The sequence below is a fragment of the Macaca mulatta genome, chromosome 14, assembly GCF_049350105.2.
Source record: "Macaca mulatta isolate MMU2019108-1 chromosome 14, T2T-MMU8v2.0, whole genome shotgun sequence".
Taxonomy (NCBI): domain Eukaryota; kingdom Metazoa; phylum Chordata; class Mammalia; order Primates; family Cercopithecidae; genus Macaca; species Macaca mulatta.
Genome location: NC_133419.1, coordinates 59,235,220 through 59,256,373, shown reverse-complemented (window position 1 = coordinate 59,256,373; position 21,154 = coordinate 59,235,220). Strand labels below are relative to the sequence as shown.

Here is a 21,154-nt window from a genome sequence, read left to right as displayed (position 1 = left end):
AGCAGAGAATGGGTGTGTGTGTGTGTGTGTGTGTGTGTGTGTGTACACACTGAGGGCAAAGACAAGGGAAGGTTGTTTGTGGGCTCTGGAGGGTACTGACCGACAATTATGGCATGTGCTCCATAGAAGAAGATGAAGAGGAGGACTCAAAAACCGAATTTCTGATGCCCAAGTTCCAGGGCCAGCCCAGTGATGCTGTGAGCATCTTCTGTGGCCCGAATGTAGGATTGGTGTGGCCCTGGAAGTCTCACCCAATTGCTGGTATCTTGGAGGTCCGCGGGTATCGGCTGCGGGGCCAGTACTTCCCCTGCAATTATAAGCAGCTGGAGGAAGATCTGAACAACAACCCTCAGATCCAGCAGGCACTGAATATACAACAGGTGCTGCTGGAGGTGAGAACAGTGGTTTAAGGGATAGGGTACTGCCCACCAATTCCCATTATAGCCACCTGCCTCTGCCCTAAACACCTTGTCTGCCCTTAGGGTGTGCTGTGGGAGGTGCAGGAATTCTGCAGGGAACATCATTGGATAACAGGCATTTATGAATTCCTGCAATCCTGGGTGCCTCAGAAGCTGGAAGACATGAGAGGTGGTCCCATCAAGAACTACGTGACACTGGTGAGCCGCCTAAATGTTTGGCAGGCCCGTGTCTCCAGTATGCCTGTCGAGTTGCTCACAAAAGGCAAGTTGCTGCTACTTAGCTGCCGTGATGTACAGACAGAGATGGGTAAGCACTACTTCTCTTCCCTCTCCTCCTTCCCTTTTCTCTACGTCTATTCACATGGCCTGCCTTGGTCCTGGAATGTCCTCCAGAGACCTTTCGGTGCGGGCCTCTTATTGGACCTATGAAGCCTTCCAAAGCCCGATGGCCCTTTCCTTTGCCATCAAAGGTATGCTCGCTGCAGAGGCCAGCCTCTCTGTTTTGTCTCTGCTCATACCCTGTATTCCTTAGGAATCATGTTCCTGTGCTTGGGCTACTAAGCTCAGTGTCTTTACAGGTTCTTGGGAATCTAGGGTGCCTTCTCTCTGCATGTAGCAGAGTGAAATTTATACTACAATTTGCATGTGTAAAAAGCTACTCTCTAACTGATCTTGTCTTACTCTGTAGTCCTAACTTCTACTGGTAGTGAAAGAATGTAACCTTTCCAATTAAAGAAAGCTCCTTTCATTTAAAGCAGTCACTTTTGGTCCGATTCAGTCTATTTGGGGTATCTGGGCAATTGAAAATTTATACTATAGTTCTGGGTTGTTTTTACTCTCAAATGTCTTTTTCTCCCTGTTCCTTCCCAAGGTGCCCCCTGTACTGGGGAAGGCTGGTGGGCTGGCTTCTGAGGTGTAATACTTCCTTGCCTGGTCTCTGCCCTTCTGACATAGCTGCTTCTGGTGCTGCTGTGTCCTGGGCTGGTAGAGCTGGGGTGTGTTTTCTTGGCCTTATAGGGACCTGGAGTGTCTATCTTTGCTGACCCGTCCTTGCCTTGGCATTTGCTGGCATAGCTGATCCTTGGGGTTTTAGTGAATCCTTCATCCAGTCTCTGTCTTAGGCTGGCTACCCCCACGGCTTTTGCTTCAGGGTCCCTAGCCCCTCAACACAGGAACTTCATCCAGGCCACTGGCTATCAATTCTCTGCTATCCTCTGTATTCCCTGCCATTTGGGAGTTGTGGGAAACTGGTAAGCATTATATCTGCCCCTCTTTTTACTACAACACATAGCAGTATGATTTCTACTCTGCTGTGACTATTTCATGTTAGCAAGGGGCACCCTAAAAGATAGTCTCTTCGCAAAGTTCTATATAGAAAGTGGGGCTCAAGAGCATTCTACTATCTGTTTTCTCCTCATCCCATCTCAGGTTCCCTCCTCTTGACACTTCCTACCCCTACTAAGCCAATGCCCAGTTGTTCGTATCCCTGGGTCTCTGAGAAATCTGGTTTATGACCTAGTCTTTTATCCTCTTTCTCCCTTCCCATAGGAAGGATATCTCATGCTATTGTGTACTAGCTAGTGCCTCAGCCTAGGAGTTCGCCATAGAGAGGCTCACAGTGGGGTAGATTGGGAAGCCAGTGATTTGTTCTTTTCAGAAATATGGAGGTTGTTCTCTTTCCTCACCGAGCCTCAGATGGCAATAGCCAATAGTATCTACTTCCTGTGAAGACTAAATTCTATTGGACCCATGGCTCCCTAGGCCTGCTTTCTTTATGAAGGTTAGAAGCCACTGGGGCCTGGAAAGAGTTTGCTTGAATGCTCTGCTTGCTTAGCCTTCCCTGTGTTGGCTCTCAACAGAGGAAAGCACATGTATCATTAGGTATCCAATAGGCCACTGAAACTCCCTGCTCTTGTACAAGGGGTTTGGGCTGGCAAGGCAGGAATGGGGAGGACCTATGATTGTTTTGCCTTTTCTCTGGTCCTGTTTTGGTCAGGCTTTACTTCACTGCTGCTCCAGAAAGCTCATTGTTGTTCTAGTTTGTTAGTTTCTTGATCCTCAGTTCAAGACCAACTAGCCTCTTCAAGAGGAGCAGGTGGAGAGAAATAAGCACTGGATTTAGAACCCTGTCTCTGTTTTTCACTTGCTTGGTAACTTCAGATTACTGTGTTTTAGTTTCCTTATTTGTAAGCTAGGCATGATAACACAGTCACTCACAGGGTTATAGTAGGGATGATTAAGTGAGATATTATTTGCAATACTCCTAGCATTGAGTGTGGCATGCAGTAGGTGCTCAATAATTTTTTTCATTTCACCTTATCCCCTTGTGTCTACTCTCATCCTTCTTGCTGATTGAATTTTATCTAACCCTCTAACTTAACTCTGTTGTTTCTCTTCTTCCTGAGCTCGCTTGAACAACGAATGGCATAATTATACACTCTGATGAATTAGCTTCACCAGAAACTTGGGGTCACCCTTTACTCCTCTCTCTCCTTGATGTTACTACATCCAACGTGTCACCAAATCCTTGTCATTCTTTTGTCCTCTAAGTATCTCTTAAATCTGTTTTTATCCATCTCCAGCTTCTAATCCCAAGGGAGTCCTGGGGTATGTGTGTGTGTGTATATATATATATATATATATATATATTTATCAATGCATTGTTCCTTTATACCATATGGTGTCACTGTTGAGCTCCCATCTGCCTTCATCTGCCTGTTGCTACTGGTCCAAAAGCAGCACCATAAAAAAAAAAAAAAAAACAATGCGGCAGCATTGCAATGGCCTAGTTACTATTATGTTCCAAAGGGACAGTGTGAAAAAGGATGAGTTTAGATCTTTGTGTTCTGTCTGATATAGGTTGTCCCTCAATAGGCTTCCTCTCAGTAGGTTTTCTCAATCTCAGGTCTTAGTACCCATTTGTCTTGGTTACTTCCTCCAAGTCTCTGAAAGTGACATGCCCAGTATGTCTCAATTATCTGTCCCCCAAACTCACTATTTTACCTTCTAGTTGCAGAGATGCTAATAGAGGGTTGGCCAGTTTACTTCACACATAATATAAAATATATTTTTAAATACTTTATATAAACATATTTTATATATGTTTACATTTATATTTATAACATAAACATATTTGTATTTAAAATATAATGGAGTGGAGCCATGCTACCTGAGTTTGAATCTTTGCTCTGCCACTGTGTGATGTTGATCAAGTTACATAACCTCTCTGAGCTTCAGTTTGCTTATCTATAAAATAATAGTATTTACTTCAATGGGAATTTGTGAGGATAAAATAGGTTAATATAATTAATGTACTTGAAATAGTGTCTGGTATGTAGAAAGCACTCTATACTCTATTTGGTGTACCAGATTTCTATGTTGTGTTTTCCCATCCTGTGCATATTTTAACATCTCTGAACCTTAAAGATGTCTCCTGATTGAAGACATGTTAGAGTTTAGATGGCATCAGTTTTTTCTTTGTTAGTGGTATGTAAAATAATGGTACTTCTTACAAGCAGATCTTAGATTTCATGAGGTATCATATGGGTGTTATCCCTGCCCTCTGAGATAATAAAGTTGTTCATACTGCCAAGGGCAATTTCCAGGATTACTTTCTAGCCCCTTTTCCACCTGAGACCTTCTTTACTTTAATCCTTAAAAACAAAAGGCAGATCATACTACCTTCTTGGTCCCCCTTCTTCTAGAGCAAGGGCAGTAAGACTCCAAAAGCAGAATACTTTTATCTCTGCTAGGGTATTCTGCTATTCACAATCATGTCATTTCCATACCCTTGCACACACTGTTTCATCTTTTTGGAGCATTAACTACTCAACACATCCAACTCCAATGTTTCTTCTCTGAAGGGGCCTTGCCCAGCCTTCTCAGGATACCCCCCGGCACCCCCACCTCTTAACTATGCTGGCTGAAGGCTCCCAGGCACTCACAGTGGATTTATCATTCTGATTTGTGATTGCTCATTTATATGTCTGTCTCTGCCTCATATTATGAGCCTTTCAGGGTGGGGAAACTTTCTGTTTCATTCATTTGCTCTTGTCTACCGGTATAGAGCACAGTCCTCAGTGCATAGCAGCTGACTGGACATTGAGCAGGGATCCAACAAGCATTAAACGAGATAATTCATGGTCCGACCTGCCATTCAGCCTACTCCCACTCTGGATCACAGCAATGTCCCCAGTACCCTTTCTTTTTTATGCATCCCCTCACACCTTACTCTCCTGTCTCCAGAATCCAAGCTGGACAGCATAAGGAAGGACATTCTTGCACAGGTGCAAAATGAGTGCTGGAGCCTCAGTCAACAACTCATGACAGAGCTCACAAATTTCATGCATGTCTTCCGAACCATCAACTCAGATATTCACGCCATTGCACAGTGCACCCAGAAGGTGGGCTCTCCCCATCCATCCTTCCCAGCTTATTCAGGGCCCATCCTGCTTAAAAGCTCAGCGCACTGTCTTCAGGTCTCTGCTGAGCTCCCATCAGGGCCTGATGCTCTTAAACTGCTCACCTAAGAGATCTACCCTTGCTAATTCTTACCCTGTCCACGTGGCCCTCAGGTTCCTCATGTCACAGGGAGGCCCTGGTGTGATGAGAGAGTTGTGCTCTCTGTGAGTCAGATAGAAAATTGTTGCCTTGTCATCAAGGTAATGGGGTGGTGGGTGAGAAGTGGACCCTTCACCAGAGAGATCTGGGTCAGAGAGGTTTTTGATCCTAGATTGCTCCTGACACCAGTTGATTACAAGGCTGCAACTGGGTCTGGAGACTTCACTCCAAAAGGTGGGAGTTGCCCTCAGGGATGGGCCCAAAGAGGCACATAGGGTTGTGGGGCTGCTGGTCTCATGCTGTAGTTCCTGCAGTTGAATGAAGCCAACAAACAGTACGTCGAGCTGGAGGAGCGAATGGAATACGTACGGGCACTCCATGAACTCATCCGCAACCATTTTAGCCTCTTTAGTGCTGAGAATGAAGCACTGGACATCTCGGTGAGAAGGCAATTCAGGGAGTCACCCATCCCTCCCCGCCCTCCTCCCCCACGACCACATCTACTCCACTGCCCTCTGCTTGCCCCACAGCTTCTGGATATGTGGGAGGCATTTCAGTTTGAGAAAAGCCAGGCTTCAGAGTTCCTGCTCAGCAAGCGACATGCCATTATACCCAAGCTGCAGCAGCTGATGGCAGCAGCATTGGCAGAGCTGGAAGGCCTGCTTGGGAAGGCCCTCTCCGGTCCCTTTATGGACCCCACACAAGATCAGAGGAGTACTGAACACCAGCTCATCTCCCTAGAGCGTCAGTTCCAGAACACAGTCAGCGACCTCAGTGAACTGCACCACGCTTATGTCATCTTCACTGGTACTGAGGATCCCCGCACCCTCCATTATCACTCTGTGATAGACCCGTCAACTGAAACAAGAGTTGGAACTCAGGGTTCTGTGTCCTGTATGACCCCAAGCAAGCCTTGGGAATCACATACCTTCATTGGTGTCTTTTATAAATGAAAATTTCAGGACAAAAATATCATATATTGACCATGGCAGGTGTTGTGCTTAGGGTGGGGGCATGGGGGCTCACAGTCTGATAAGGAAGGCAAACAAGTGAATGTTCCATCAGAATGTGATAGGGTCAGGGGCTAAAAGCATGTGCAGGAGAAATGTAAGGTTGCCCTCCTTATAGAACTTAGCCTTTGTGTAGCCCTGTTCAACACAATCCTACACCAGCTAGCAGACCCCAGATAAGAGTAGGTCTTGATGCTCTAGCAGATTACTTCCTCCAGCCAATGTGGTATAGAGAGGAGGCTACTTGAGTGCCTCACTAATACACAGGAGGAGACTAGGACATAACTATTGGTCTCAATTCTTCCATACAGTTGAAGCTGGTTCCCTTCTGTTCTTAAACAACTCTGTGGGCTCTGGAAGGAGACCAGAGCAAATATAAGAACCGTTACCAAACAATTGAGACAGGATCTCAGGCTAGAGTGCAATGTCATGATCACAGCTCACTGCAGCCTCAGCCTCCCAGGCTCAAGCAATCCTCCCACATCAGCCTTCTGAGTAGCTGGGACTACAAGTGTGTGCCACCATGCCTTGCTAATTTTTGTATTTTTTGTACAGATGAGGACTCACTGTGTTGCTTAGGCTGGTCTAAAACTCCTGGACTCAGGCAGTCCTTCTGCCACAGCCTCCCAAAGCACTGGGATTACAGGTGTAAGCCACTGTGCCTGGCCTTCCTTCCAGAATTCTTATGTTTGTTGGATTTACTGAATCTCTCTCACTCACTGATTTTATCTTCTTTATCATCACTCATTCTTTTATTCTTTTTCTCTGATTTCTGGAAAAATGTTGTGAGCTTGTTTTATAAGCTTCCATTTCCTATGGCATCACTTTGTATTTCTATTGCATTTTAAAACACACATTTTGCATGTGTATGCATGCTTATGTACACATGTATATGTATGTAACTGTATGTTTATGTGTATATACATGTGCACACATTTGCTATCTCTATCTGCTGAAGAGGACACGAAGCAAAGAAACCACTGTAGCAAGAAGCCATATTGTGCTCAGGTCTTAGTTTCTAATATCATTCCCCATTAAAAGGAACCAGAGCTCCTTAGAGAAATGGATGATTCCAGGGCTGTGGCAGGGTAGGTACAAGATGAACCTAGAGTGTCTTTTTATACCAGAAAGTAAGAAAGTATTAAGGTGTTTTAAAAAGTGATGGGAGCATATCACAAGGATTCAGAAGGGATACCAACTGGCTAAATCTGGAACAATTTGATCACCAAAGTAAGTACAGTAATAAATTCTAAGCTATTGAAGTAAAGGCATTTATTATCCCTAGTAATAATAAATAGATAAATCAATGAGAGAGAAATGAGGACTCATGCTTACAGTAAAATGCCAGGAGCTGACTGGCAAATGTGGAAGGAAGGCTGGAGTGGGAAAATTATTATTTTGTAGCCATCATGGTAATTACCAGATCAGATAAGGATTAATGGATGCCAAATCTAGGGCAAATTTGATGAGGAGCAGAATATTTGCACTATCTTAGAGAGTTTCTCCCAGAGATCACTTATTTGTTGTAAAAAAAAAAAAAAAAAAGATAAAGGAAAAGAAACAACAATGAGTGGAGAAATCAGACAATTTGACCAGCTGATTAAAAATTAACATCACCAATGAAGGACATAGGGATGTCATATGCCTTCAGATGTGATACTGGAGAAGGATACAGTATCATTTATGTAGTAGTCCAGCTGAGCATGAGTATCATTTTTAAAAATCATAAAAACACAACATGAGGAACTTTCTGTGAACAAAAAAGTGGCAAATGGGGACTGTATACTTCAAAGATGTCTGTTACAAAAGCAAGAAAGGCTATGGAAATGTTCCAGATTAAAGAAGCTAAGAGACATGGCAAATGCAGTACCTGACCCTGGACCAGATGCTATAATTGAGGCAAAAAAAAAAAAAATGCTATCTAGGACATTATTAGGTCAACTGACAAAACTGAAATATGGACAGTAGATTAAAATACTGTGTCAATATAATATATGAAATTGGGAATTGAACTGTGGTTATATAAAAGAATATCCCTATTCTTAGGAAATGCATACTTGAGTATTTATGTAACTTGCCCTTAAATAGTTCAGAAAAAAACATTGTGTGTGTGAATATGTGCATACACATGCCCATGCACATAGCACGTGAATGCAAATGATAAAGCAAATGGGTAAAATGTCAACAAAAGGCAAAGATAAACAGTATAGATATATATCTATACCTATGGAAGATCGAAGGTACACAATTTTTTTTTACTACTTTTTCCTACAACTTTAAAGATCAGAACTCATTTTCAGATAAAAAGTTTTAAAATGCATGGAAATTATCAAGTAGATACCAGAAAATGTCCATCAAAGGACATTTGCTCTTAATCCCCAGTTTGTTTTTATCTTTTCATGTGTTTGGAGATATCACGTCTGCTCTTTCTTACAGATGAAGTTGTTTATTTGTCCAATATTTGATGTTGAAACAACTGCCATCAAAGATTATATGGGACTCTAGCCATATCTTTGAGTTTAGACAAAGACTGGAAGAATTCAGATTTACTGTCATTTTACTTTTTGTCAGATCAGAGCTTTGATAGCCTAGTGATTCCAGCTTTTTAATATTCTGAGATCTCCAAAATGGATGATGTGCACATATGTAAGATGCATGAGGCCCAGCGTTTGGGTGTGACTCTATCACTTTTTGTCCCACTCAAGTTAATGAGATGTCTGTTGTCTTTTAAGTAAATTGCAAACCTCGATACTATAATTATTGTTAATTATAAATTCCTTTTGACACATATCTCACAACTGACTATAAATAATTGATTTAATTGATTAAGAACTAATGTAGTACCCTGTGAGATGAAGGGGTGGAGGATAATGGCCAGAGGTAAACATGACATGTCCTCTATGTGGGCCAGATCTTTTTTTATATTCATCTTGCTGAACTTTCTCTTGGGCTGACAGTTCATTCATTCATTCATTCATTCAACACATATTTGTTGACAGACTACTGTGTACACTAGGCTTGAGGTACATCAGTGAACAAATGACAAAACGCTTTTCTTAATGAACTCAAACTTCTAGTTGGGAGAGAAAGACAATAAACATGACGATAACCAAATTCTGTAGTATATAAGAAAGTGATAAGTGATAGAGGAAAAAAAAAGTAGAACAGGGTAAGAGGGGTCTAGAATGCCAGGGAGGGTAGCTAGGAATTTTTAAACAGATAGCCTGCATAGGCCTCATTAAGAAGATGCTGTTTGGCTGGGCTGGTGGCTCATGCCTATAATCCCAGCACTTTGGGAGGCCGAGGCGGGCAGATCATGAGGTCAGGAGTTCGAGACCAGCCTGGCCAACATAGTGAAACCCTGTCTCTACTAAAAATACAAAAATTAGTCAGACGTGGTGGCATGAGCCTGTATTCCCAGCTACTTATGAGGCTGAGGCAGGAGAATGGCTTGAACCCAGGAGGCAGAGGTTGCAGTGAGCCGAGATCACACCACTGCACACCAGCCCGGGTAACAGTGCAAGACTCTGTCTCAAAAAAAAAAAAAAAAAAAAAAAGAAGATGCTGTTTGAACAAGGACTTGAAGTTGGTGAGGGCATGAGCCATGTGATTCTCTGAAAGAAGAGTGTTCCAGAAAGAAATAAACTGCCAGTCAAAGGCCCTTAGCAGGAGAATGCATGCCTGGTGCATCTCAGCAATAATAGAGTCCGTTGTCACTAGACTAGAATGGAGTGAGTGAGATGGAGACTAATAAAAGAGGAACTCTTCCCTTTCACTGCCATCACATTTTCTCAGATGGTCTTTCCTTGGAGTAACTGTTCCTTGGATTAACCCCACCTCCATTGTTGAGCCAAACAATTTGGAACTCCACTTCCCCTATCCCCAACCATCACTTTCTGGACCCTACCTCTGTCATTATGGGCTCTTGACTGATCATTCCACCCCCCCCCCTCCCAACACTGCAAGCAGCCCAGGTCTCAGTCAATCCTCCCCCACAGAGGATGAGACTCCTGTGCCCTTGCCAATCTGTGGGACACGTCCTATTGTGCAGCAGCAGCGCATATGGCACCTGTACCGAGTCATCTCTGAAAACATCAGCGAGTGGAAGTGCATGGCTTTTGCCAAGGTGCTGACACCCTTCCTTGGAGCTCTTGTCTGGGAGTGGAGGACTACAGTGGTGCGGAAGGGGAAGAGTCTAAAGCTGACAGTGAGCCCTCCTCCCTGCAGTTCAGCTTAGCTATGGCCCAGGAGAAGACAGAGGGCTGGCTGACAGAGGCAGCACGGATGAGCACAACCCTGGGGCTGAACAGCCCCGTGCTGCAGCACTGCATGCGCATCCTGGGGGAGTTTCGCAGCTACCTGCCCCTGCTCGCTAAGCTGGGCAGCCTCCAGCCACAGAGTCTCAACTGCCAGTGTCTCCTGCGAGGTATGTTTGGTTAATGTCAGAGGAGGGGGAAAGGTTAGAGCGATGCAACAACTCAGTTTCCTGCTGCTCCTGATGGAAACACCTTTCCTCCCCAGGTTTGTCCCTACCTTTCCCACATATTTCAATCTCTTTTCCTCAACTGGGACAAAAATTTTTAACTTCCCTTACTACCTCCTCTCTGCTGATGGTGGTTGGGCTTGGGCTGGGGCCTTACCTCTGGGCTCTGAGTTGTGCTCTAGACCTTGGGTTCTAAGCTGTTGACTCTGTGTTGTGCTCTAGGATCTGCTATCTGGGGTCTAAGCTGGGCTGGGCTGGGCTCTGGGATATGGGATATGGGCTGGACTCTGTCACATACTGAGTGTTGCTCTGACTTGTTTTCTCTACCTCCAGCCCTCGGGCTGGGCAGTCTCCAAACTATAGAACTCCTAACGCTGGGCCAGCTGCTTACTTATCCACTGCTGGAGTTTGCAGATCGAATCAACCAGGTGGGGCCTGCAGTACGGGGGCGAGAGAAGTGGTCCAAAGCCAGGACCTGTAATAAAGCCAGTCAAGGCCCAGCAGTCCCTTTAGACAAGAGGGTGGTGGGTGTTTGGCATAGGATTTAATGGGGGTTGAGACTGCTAACCTGCCTGAAGGGCAGGAGCAGTTTCTTTAAATCTCCAGATGGGGATTTCTTGGGTGCTTCCAGACTCCCTGTGACTGAGAGTATGTCCCTGATGGGGGAAGGAAGTGGGTGGCAGCCCCGAAGTTGTGGGCGAACAGAATGGCAGGTGCCCCCAATACTTATCTTGTCCCCAGAGAGCATGAGCTGACTGAGGTATTTGCTCAACTGGAGCCTTGCAAAAGTAGGTGGAGGTTCCAAAGCAGTGGCCCCAGGGCAAGGTAGTTAGATGCTGCTGATGGTCTATCTTTGAAGCCTGATGGTCCCCCTTTCCCTTCATCTCTGACACCTCCACTCTCCTGAGCCCTGACCCTTGAGTTCTGTCTCAGATCCAATCCCCAAGTCCCAGCTCCAAGCCTATCCCCTAATCAGTTGCCCAATCCTGGTTCCTGAGACCCAGCTGTTCCAGGTCTGGCAAAATGAAAACGAACGAATTCATGCCCAAGAGACTATACGGCAGTTGCAGCGATACTGGGAAGTGCGCCAGCTGCGCCTGCTCAACTTCATCCTGCATGTACCCTACGAGCCCCCAGCCTCAGAGCGCTCCAAGAGGCAGGTGCTCCGCAGCCCCCAGTGGGAGGTAGTGGACAAAGATAGTGGCACCTTCATCCTCTCAGGTGAGACTCAGTCCTTGTGACCTAGTGAAAGCCCCCTGCTGGGGGCCATTTTCATCCACCATATCCATCAAGCCCTGGCAGATCTGATTCTCTAGCCAGGGCCCCATCCTTACTAGACAGCCTGAGACATTAGTCTGTTCTGAGACAGTGTCTTCCATGTAGCCCCCTACTGTCTTAATCTCCTTGTGATCCCCTTCCCCTAACCTGTCTCTACTCAATGCCTGGGTCCTTCAGCAAAGGTCCTTCCTCCTCTTTCTGCCTACACTCAGAAATTCCTCATGGTCAGTTATCTACACCTTTCAATGCTCTGTCCTCTAGATTGCACCCTGCTGTCTAATTTTATGCCTCATTCATTAATTCATTTCTTTATTCTCTCCCTCATCAAACCTTCTTCCTCTGTGCTAAACTTTACACGGGAGACCTTGAGACTTACAGACAGTATCCCTGTCCCTCAGAGATTTCTGAGTCCAGTGAGAGACAGTCAATATTATAGGGATAAACAAAATGGAGCACCTTACCGAGGGCAGTAGAATCTCAGAGAGAGGACCAGCTCAAAGAACCAGAGAGAGAATCAGAGAAGTCTTCTTTAGGCAGAGGCCTTATGCTGACTCTTTGAAGGAGTAAGAGTTTGCCAAACTTGCCAGGTGAGAAGGGCAGACCAGACAAAGGGAACAGCATTTACATAAGCATCCAAGATGATATAGCTGGGGCATTGCCAATAGAGGAGAAATTTTCTTATTCAACACAACTGGAACCCAGTTGGTGAATCCAAAATCTAATGATGCATACATAGTTTAAGATTTTTATTTTAGCAAAATATATGCATGTACATTTACTAACCTTTTAAGCTAATGACAAGAGCTTTTATTTGATTTGATAGTTCCTCACTGCCTTTCTTGCATTAATGCATTGTCTACTATTTCTGCTTTCACTTTCTGTAAAGTTGGGCAGCAACATGAAGACACTTTTAAAGTCCCTATGAAGGGAAGGGCCTTAGCTGCAGGAGCTGGGTACCGTGTGGAGAGAGGGAGGTGGGGAGAGGACTTCCAAGGAGATTGAGACAGTTGGGAGTTACATAGAAGACACTGTCTCAGAGTCCAGAGCTTTTCTAGATTTTTATTATAAGTTCCCAGTTTATAAAAAATTGACTTGCCTATACCTAATAGCATATGTTTAATCAGTTTGCCTTTACTGAAGCTTTCTGTGGTTTCCATAGAAACAGCAACTTTTCCCCCACCAATGTGTCAGTGGTTTTTACAATATTAGATTCAACTCTTTACTTACAATCACAACATAACTCACATAAATAGATTCGCAAACACACTCTTATTCTTAGTGTGCACACACTTTAACTAGTGGAAGCAAAAATGTTTGGATCTTCTAAAGAATAGCTTGAAATCTGTGAGTTTCAGTTCAGTTAGGGCTTTAGTCGGTATATTTGATGGTAAGAATGGGGAGCATGAGCTTCTGTTTCTATTTCTCTGTAGCTGGATCCCAAATAATAGTGGAGGAGGGGATGGAGCAGATAGAACTGGAGAGGATCAGATCATGCAAAGTCTTGTGGGTCACATTAAGAATTTACTCAATAACATGAAAACAATAGAGAGTCACTGTATGTTTTTTATGGGTAGTAACATAATCAGATTTTAGTTTAACAATATCATTCTGGTTTCAATATGGAGAATGGATTGAAAGGAGGCAAGGAATGGCAATTGAAAGATCAATTAAGGGATGACTGGTATAACCCAAGTGAAAAATAATAGTGGTCTAGACTAGGATAGTAGCAATGGGGAAAGAAAAGTGGGTGGACTCAAGCTATGTAGAAGTCAACTAGGCAAGATGTGTAACTGGTTCAACTTCTGCATGGAGGAGAATGTAGGTCCTTTCTATTCTAATATAGATGTTCCTTATTACCCAAATTCTTTATCCTTTTCACCTCTTTATATCCAGTATTTGGTTAGGGGTGCCTTTTCCAGCCATTTGCAGCACATTGATACATGGCACCCAGCCTCCTTGTTCACATCTCCCTTATTAAGGACTTGTAAGTTTTGGTGTTGACTGACACAAAGGCTGGATGTCTGCAGTTAACATTTGCACCAAGATTGAAAGGAGATTCTCTTCCCACTTTTGTCCTGAGCACATTTTATGCTAATCCATTTGCCCATCTCTGACCCTGGTTCTACACTTTGCCAATCTGCTCCTACTTGATGTCTACCACTTTTCTGCCTCATCCTTAGATTTCTCTGCTACCAAAAGTAATAAATAAAAATTCATAGTGCAGAGTAAAGGCTCTGGATAATCTGGGCCTTGGGATGTCTGTGAGCATAATTTCAGATACCAGCCTGGGTCCTACCAGTCTTTACTTCAGCTCACAGCCCTTCCTCCACCTTTGCTCCCTTTCAGTTTTCCCTTCTCTCTCTAAGCTAGCATTTGCACCAAGCACTTGTATGGTTGAGGTTTCTTCCTATGGGTTCTCTCCTTTCTCTGTACCAGGTTTTGTTTTCCTGTTAACTCTGGGCATGTTAACCAAGGACAACATCTTTGTAGTGGCCACACACCATGAAGCTGGTGACTTCATTCACCCAAATAAACCCCAAATGATGGACTTGTTATGTACTTAATTCTTACCTCAAGAAGACAGGTTGTTACAGGATTGGGCACACCTACAAATTATTAATCTCCCCCTTTAGATTCTTAACCAAATGAGAACAAGGATATATATGAAAATGAAAGTATAATATCAGGACCATCACCCCCAAGGAAGTTTGTGCTTTTTATATATCATGTTGGCAGACACAGCTCAGATCTAGGTCAAGTGAGACTTCACGGTACCTCATCATAACCTTCCCCCAATTAGGTGAGAACTTGAGGTCTGTGTGGATATGCAGAGGAAAGCTGAAGTACACTTACACAGGCAGCTGTGTGCAGGGCTGTGGCCTGCCTCATTTCCCATAGGGCATAAAAGATGGGCCTCTTTGCCTCCTCACATGGGGAAGAGTAAGGGAAGGGGATAGACAGTTTTCTTCCCACCAGGGATGTCTGGAGAGTTCTACATCTGTCTGAATAAACCTCCTTTCTTGATTGTTCTCTCATTTTTACCCCAATTAGTGTCCCTACCTCATTTCCAGCCCTAGTCTAACCAAGCACTTGTGGCCTGAAGGGATAACTCTTTAAGCAGCACCAGGGAGCCAAGTGCTAAGACTATAGAGAAAAGTTTGTTCTCAGCTTCTCTACCAGGACCCCTTTTAAGACAGAATGGGCATTCTTGCTATAGAAATATGATGTAGGGTCCTGGAGCCATTGAGCCCTCTTCCCAGGCTAGAGGCCCTAGTTCTTACAAAGCACTTCCATGGAGTTAGCTTGATACTCACAGCAGCTAGTCAGGGAACTCAGCTGGCCTGGAGTCTGCCCACAGTGCCTTGGGAAAGGAGGAGCTTCTTCTCTCACCATTTTGAGACCCAAGTGCTTTATAGGCTCTACATATTGACTGATGGAATCCTTAAAGGCAGAAAGGGCAGCTGGGCATGGTGGCTCACCATGGTAATCCCAGCACTTTAGGAGGACGAGGTGGGTGGATCACCTGAGGTTAGGAGTTCGAGACCAGCCTGACTAACATGGTGAAACCCCATCTCTACTAAACATACAAAAAATTAGCCGGGTGTGGTGGCACACACCTGTAATCCCAGCTATTCAGGAGGCTGAGGCAGGTGAATTGCTTGAACCCAGGAAGCATAGTACAGTGAGCCGAGATCGTGCCATTGCACTCCAGCCTGGGCTTTTTTTCAAAAAAAAAAAAAAAAAAAAGAAAGAAAAGAAAAAAGATAGCAAGGGCATCAAGGTCTCTGTAACTGCCTCTCCTGGAAGGTCCCCCTGGTCTGCTCTTCTCTCCCCCAGCCCCGGCCCTTGCCCCATCTGACTGCCAGTTCAGCTTTTTCTGTCTTAGATTACAGCAACCTGCAGGATTCCATCCAGGAAAGTCTTCAGGTGTTGTCCAAGATCCTGGCCATCCAAAAGTCAGGAGACTTAAACAAAATAGCTTTGGAGTGGATGGCCATCATGCATGGCCTGGGTAAGTGCAGGCCTCTAGTCAGGCTGATGGGTGAGACCTGAGGCAGGATGTGCCAGAGGGATGGGGGTGAGAGGTGGAGGTTGGGTGGGAGAACATATGAAGAATAGAGTGAGGACCTCCTTCAGGGCTGTTTCTTGGGATGAAGAGATCAGGTTTTTATTCACAGTGAAAATTTTTTCTCCCTCAAGCAGGATCCCCGAGTCCTGCTGGGCAGAGTATTTTGCTTGGGCTGGCGGGGCACCTGAGAGGTCAGGAGCAGGGTGGACTCCTCTGCAGAAGGTAGAACCCTAGTGTTTCCCACCAGCATTTCTCTGGCTGCTTACACAGGTGCCCTGCTGGAGGTGTGGCTGACTTTCCAGCAGAAGTGGATTTTTCTGAATAAAGTTCTGCATGAGATGAAGATCCAGTTTCCTAATGCTGACCTGGTAGGGAAGGGGGTTAAGGCAGAGAGGGCAAAAAGGGTTCCTGAATAGCAGGGCTCAGCGTGGGAAAGGGGAGCTGCCACTTCATATTGGCCCTCACTTTTATCCTCTCCCTCACCACAGAACTCTCGTTTCAAGGTCATGGACGACCAGTATCGAACCCTGATGCGCATCTCTGTAGCTGACCCCATGGTTCTGTCACTGGTAGTGCCCAGTGCCAAGAGGAGCCCTTACTTCCAAGGCCAGCAGCTGCAACAACTGCTGCAAGCAGGATCGGTGGAGCTGGAGGGCATCATCATGACTCTGGAGAGCGTGCTCTATGGAGTGTGTGCTCACTTCCCCCGCCTCTTCTTCCTTAGTGACAGTGAGCTGGTAGCCCTGCTGGCTGCTCGACTGGAATCATGCGAAGCCCAGCTATGGGTACGACGCTGCTTTCCTCATGTGCATGCTGTGAGGTTCAAGTCTTGCCCAACTGGTGAGAAAAACATGGATGACTGGGAGTCAAGCCCAAACGCACAGACTCAGGTGGAGGCACTTGCAGTGCTAGGGGCGGGTGGGGAGGAGGTGAAGCTGCAGGGTCCCCTTCCTCTGCATCCAGATCTCCCTAAGTGGCTGGCCTCTCTGGAGAAGTGTCTGCGCTTGGCACTGGTGCACATGCTGCAGGGCTGTGTGGCTGCTCGCCTTGCTCGAGGCCCATCTCTAGGTGAAGCCCTCAAGCAGCTGCCCAAGCAAAACAAGTTGTACCTGCAACTGTATGTCCAGCACTGGATCGATTTAGTCCAGGCCTTCCCATGGCAGTGTGTGCTGGTGGCAGAGGAGGTGGTATGGCGGGCCGAGATGGAGGAAGCTCTGCTTGACTGGGGTACCCTGGCCATGGTCTCCATGCATATGCGCAAGCTTGAGGTACTGGTGAATTTTTTGCGGGCCCAGAGGGCTTCCCAAGGTGGACAGTCCCTGCCTTCTGTCCGCCAGACCAGCCTGCTCAGTGCCCTGCTGGTCATGGCAGTGACTCACCGGGATATAGCACAGCTGCTGGAACAGCACCAGGTCAGTGATCTCACAGACTTTCACTGGGTCCGCCAACTCAAGTATCACTTGGGTTCACCTCACATAATCCCCAAAAGCCCCCTACAGAGTCTTAAGACTACTACATCTTCTGAACACTCTCTGTCACCAGCAGCATGCTGGATAGATGTGCTAGGCAGGTCCTTCCTGTACAATTATGAGTACTTGGGACCTAGACTAGGGCCTCTACCCAGCCTGCTGCCTGAACGGCCAGCACTGGTACTATTATTGGCCCTAGAGGAGGTGGCCTGTGGGACTCTACTGGGTCCTAATGGTGTGGGCAAGAGAGCTATAGTGAATAGCCTGGCACAGGCCCTGGGCCGCCAGCTGGTGATGCTGCCCTGCTCACCTCAGATAGAGGCTCAATGCCTGAGCAACTATCTGAATGGTGCCCTGCAGGGTGGTGCCTGGCTGCTGTTGGAGAAAGTTCAGCAGCTTCCCCCTGGCTTGCTGTCTGCCCTGGGCCAGCGCCTGGGTGAACTGCACAGCTTGTATGCCCCACTGTACCAGGAGGCTTCCCGAAACACAAGCACCATAGACCCCACCGAGCCCCAGCTCCTTGGCAGTGGCTTCTTTGAAAAACATCACGTGTCTATGCGCCTTGGCTATGGCTGTCTCCTGGTACTGCGTGCCCTGAGCTCTGCTGTGCCTGCCAACCTGCACCTGCTGCTGCGGCCTGTGGCATTGGCATTGCCTGATCTGCGGCAAGTGGCAGAGCTGACTCTGCTAGGTGCAGGGATGCGGGATGCCTTCCAGATGGCTACCCGCCTATCCAAATTCTTCTCTCTAGAGCGTGAGCTGGTGTCTGGGCCCCTGCCCTGCCGCCTGCCACTGCTCAAGCAGATACTGGAAGACACAATACAGACACTAAATGTGGCCAAGGAGGAAACGAAGTGCCAGCAGCCTCGCAGCCTAGCTGCCATTGAGGAGGCTGCCCTACTGCATGCCCTACTGCACTCACCACTGTTTAGCGTTCTCAATGGGCTCCACCTGCACAACCTCCGAGGGCTGCTGTGTGCGCTTTTCCCTAGCGCCAGCCAAGTGCTGGCAGAAGCTATGACTTACAAGCTGATGAAGGCACTGGTGGTGGAGGAACTGCAGCAGGTAGGTCTGCATCCCAGCCCTGACATTTTGGGGTCCTTGGAACAGTTGAGCCAGGCCCTGAGCCGGGCCTCAGGCATTCTGCTCCTAGGCCCTGCAGGCAGTGGCAAGACCACTTGTTGGCACAGCTTATTTAAGATCCAAAATCGGCTGGCAGCCATGGAGGACACCTCAACCCAAGGCTGCCAGCCTGTGGAAATTACCCACCTGTACCCCAGTGGCCTCAGCCCCCAGGAGTTCCTGGGATGGTTAGAGGGCTCCTGCTGGCATCATGGCATCTTCCCCAAGGTACTTCGTGCAGCCGGCCAGTGTAACAACATGGGCCAAAAGAGGCAGACAGAGGAATCTATGGGGATCCAGCACTGGATAATATGTGATGGAGCCTCCAGTGCTGCTTGGCTGGACTCCATCACTTGCCTCCTGAGTGAGCTTCCGCAGCTTAGTCTCCCCAGTGGACAGCAGATAGCACGACCCCCAGGCACCTTTCTCTTGATGGAGGTGGCTGATGCAACAGGCATGTCCCCCACAGTGGTAGGCTGTTGTGCCCTAGTCTGGTGTGGTGGAGAGCAGACTTGGCAGTGTATACTTAGTGCCCTGATGGCATCCCTTCCCTGTGAGTACCGCCTGCAGCACCAGACAGTCGCTGAGCTCAACCACATGGCTGAAGTTCTGGTGCCTGCAACATTCCGATTCCTTGCGCGCCAAGGTGTCAGCTCTCTGCTGCAGGTACATGGGCAGCAAGCTGTTTGTGCAGGTGTGGCAGAAGTTACCAGCATGGCACGCATCTTGCATAGTCTGCTTGACCCCCACCTGCGCCTAAAGGAGGAGAAGGCCCCTGGCCCAGGTGGGAAGATGGAAGGGCTGGCTTGAGAGAGATGGAGCCTTAAGGGTAGCTGGGGTATATGGCTGGAGCCTGGGGCATGTGTTCTTTGGTGGATCTGGGCCAGGAGTGAGAAGTAATAGTGTCAACCTTTTTTCTTTCTTTCACCTTCCACCTTCTTCTACTGGGGCTCCTTTCGTGGCCCTGGCAACTTTTGCAGAGGACCTCAGCTGTAGTGATCCTGTGGCCCAAAGCTTCAGGTCTTCAAAAAGCAGCTTTCTAAATCGGTCCCAGGTTGACAGTGACGATGTGCCAAATAAGTGCAGGGAACACTTGCTGGCTGTCAGCAGTTTTCTTTTTGCCCTGATCTGGGGCTTCGGAGCCCACCTTCCCTCCAGGTACCTACCGGGATGGGGGATGGGAAATGCAGAGGGCTGAGATGGACTGGCCCATGGAAGTAAAAACCCACATGACATCACTGTTAGGGTATGGTGGAGTCTGTGAGTGTGTCATAAATGGAAGTGTTGTAACTGTCTGACGCTTTTGCCTGTGTGTCCATCTGAGCAGGTTCTGGCCCGTCTTTGATACCTTCATAAGGGATTCTATTAGTCGCCTCTCCAACTACCCTGAGCCACCACCCTCAGCCTTGGTGTTTGATCTACATGTAAGCCCTGAAGATGGAACACTGGTCCCCTTCACTGGCCAATACCTGAGCAGCCACATCAAAGGAACTCTGGGCACCTTTCACCCTTCTATCCAGGTATGAGGACAGTAAGGCAAGAGCTAGGGTTAGAACTTCAGGACTTACCTTTGGGGTAATCCATGTTCAAAGATCAGCTGAGGCCCACTCTAGGACAAGTCCCCTAGACTTTTATTTTCAGCTAGATTACTCTCTTATACTGGAGGTGCTGCAGTAAGTCCCACTTCTGTCCTGCAGACTGAGCGGCTCTTGTATGTGGTGGACCTGCTTCTGTCAGGGGGGCAGCCAGTGCTGCTAGCTGGAGAGGCAGCAACAGGGAAGTCAGTCTTTGTGGAGGTGCTGGTAGAGCCACATCACCCTTACATATACAGCCCCATCCACCCTGCCTTCAGTTCCACCCACCTCCGTCTCCTGCTGAGCAGAGGAATCCAGGGCCAAACACAAGCCAGCCCACAGCCTGGGCATCACCAGGATTCTAAAGCCTCCCTCCTCTTCTTGCTGGAGGATCTGCACCTGGCCACTTCTGGTGAGGAGCTGGGAGGAGGGAAGGAAGGAGCTACTGTCCTCTCTTGAGATTATAAAATCCCTAGCAATATTCACTGACTCTCAAATATATGTCTATAGATCTAACTTTAATGTTTTGTTCTTAATATCCTCTCATTCTACATATGCTCCCTGAATAATCCCATCCACTCTCATGGCCTCTTCTCTGCTTTGACTGCTAAATCTCTGTCTCCAATCTCGCCTCTTTTCTAAGCACCAGATCTGTCTATCCAGCTGTCTACTGTATGTCTCTGCCTTGTTGTCCTGTTGGTACCTCAGATCCAACCCTGAGCTCATCATCTCCCCGTGGCCAAAATCTGCTCCCGTGTGTCCTCTTAGTTTCACCATCCAACCAGTCATGTAAGCCAGAAATCTTGTTGACATCTCTTTCTTCTTCACCAATATCTAGTCACCATGTCTTTTCAATCCTACCTCCTACATATTTCTTGAATCTTTCCACTTATTTCCATGGTTCAGATGATCTTTACTTGGAAATCTGACAAATGCTCTTACAAAGCTTTCTGTGATGAGGCTTTCTTCTGTGTCCTCTTACACTCTCTCTAATTGGGCTCAACAAGTCAGGCTTCCTTTACACCCTGGGATTGCTGTCTTCTCTGCCTTCTTTATGTGGATAAATCCTACATATTCTTTCTAAATTACCTAAGGCAGTAGCTTCTCCAGGAAGCCTGATTCATAGGCTCGGTTAGATATCCATCCTGTGCTCTGTACAATAACCTGTGA

General features: G+C 46.8%; 1 protein-coding gene across 1 annotated transcript in view; it reads left to right on the top strand.

Moving 5' to 3' along the window:
* DNHD1 (dynein heavy chain domain 1) overlaps positions 1–21,154 on the top strand; it is a 74,872-nt gene that overhangs the window by 31,655 nt on the left and 22,063 nt on the right. Inside the window, exons 11-24 of the mRNA XM_015114961.3 lie at positions 127–392; positions 483–726; positions 4,665–4,822; positions 5,294–5,786; positions 9,988–10,115; positions 10,217–10,415; positions 10,806–10,900; positions 11,486–11,693; positions 15,637–15,762; positions 16,090–16,187; positions 16,308–19,194; positions 19,391–19,568; positions 19,738–19,930; positions 20,108–20,396. Coding sequence (XP_014970447.2) covers positions 127–392; positions 483–726; positions 4,665–4,822; positions 5,294–5,786; positions 9,988–10,115; positions 10,217–10,415; positions 10,806–10,900; positions 11,486–11,693; positions 15,637–15,762; positions 16,090–16,187; positions 16,308–19,194; positions 19,391–19,568; positions 19,738–19,930; positions 20,108–20,396 — 5,562 coding nt within the window. The remainder of the gene's footprint in view (positions 1–126; positions 393–482; positions 727–4,664; positions 4,823–5,293; positions 5,787–9,987; positions 10,116–10,216; positions 10,416–10,805; positions 10,901–11,485; positions 11,694–15,636; positions 15,763–16,089; positions 16,188–16,307; positions 19,195–19,390; positions 19,569–19,737; positions 19,931–20,107; positions 20,397–21,154) is intronic.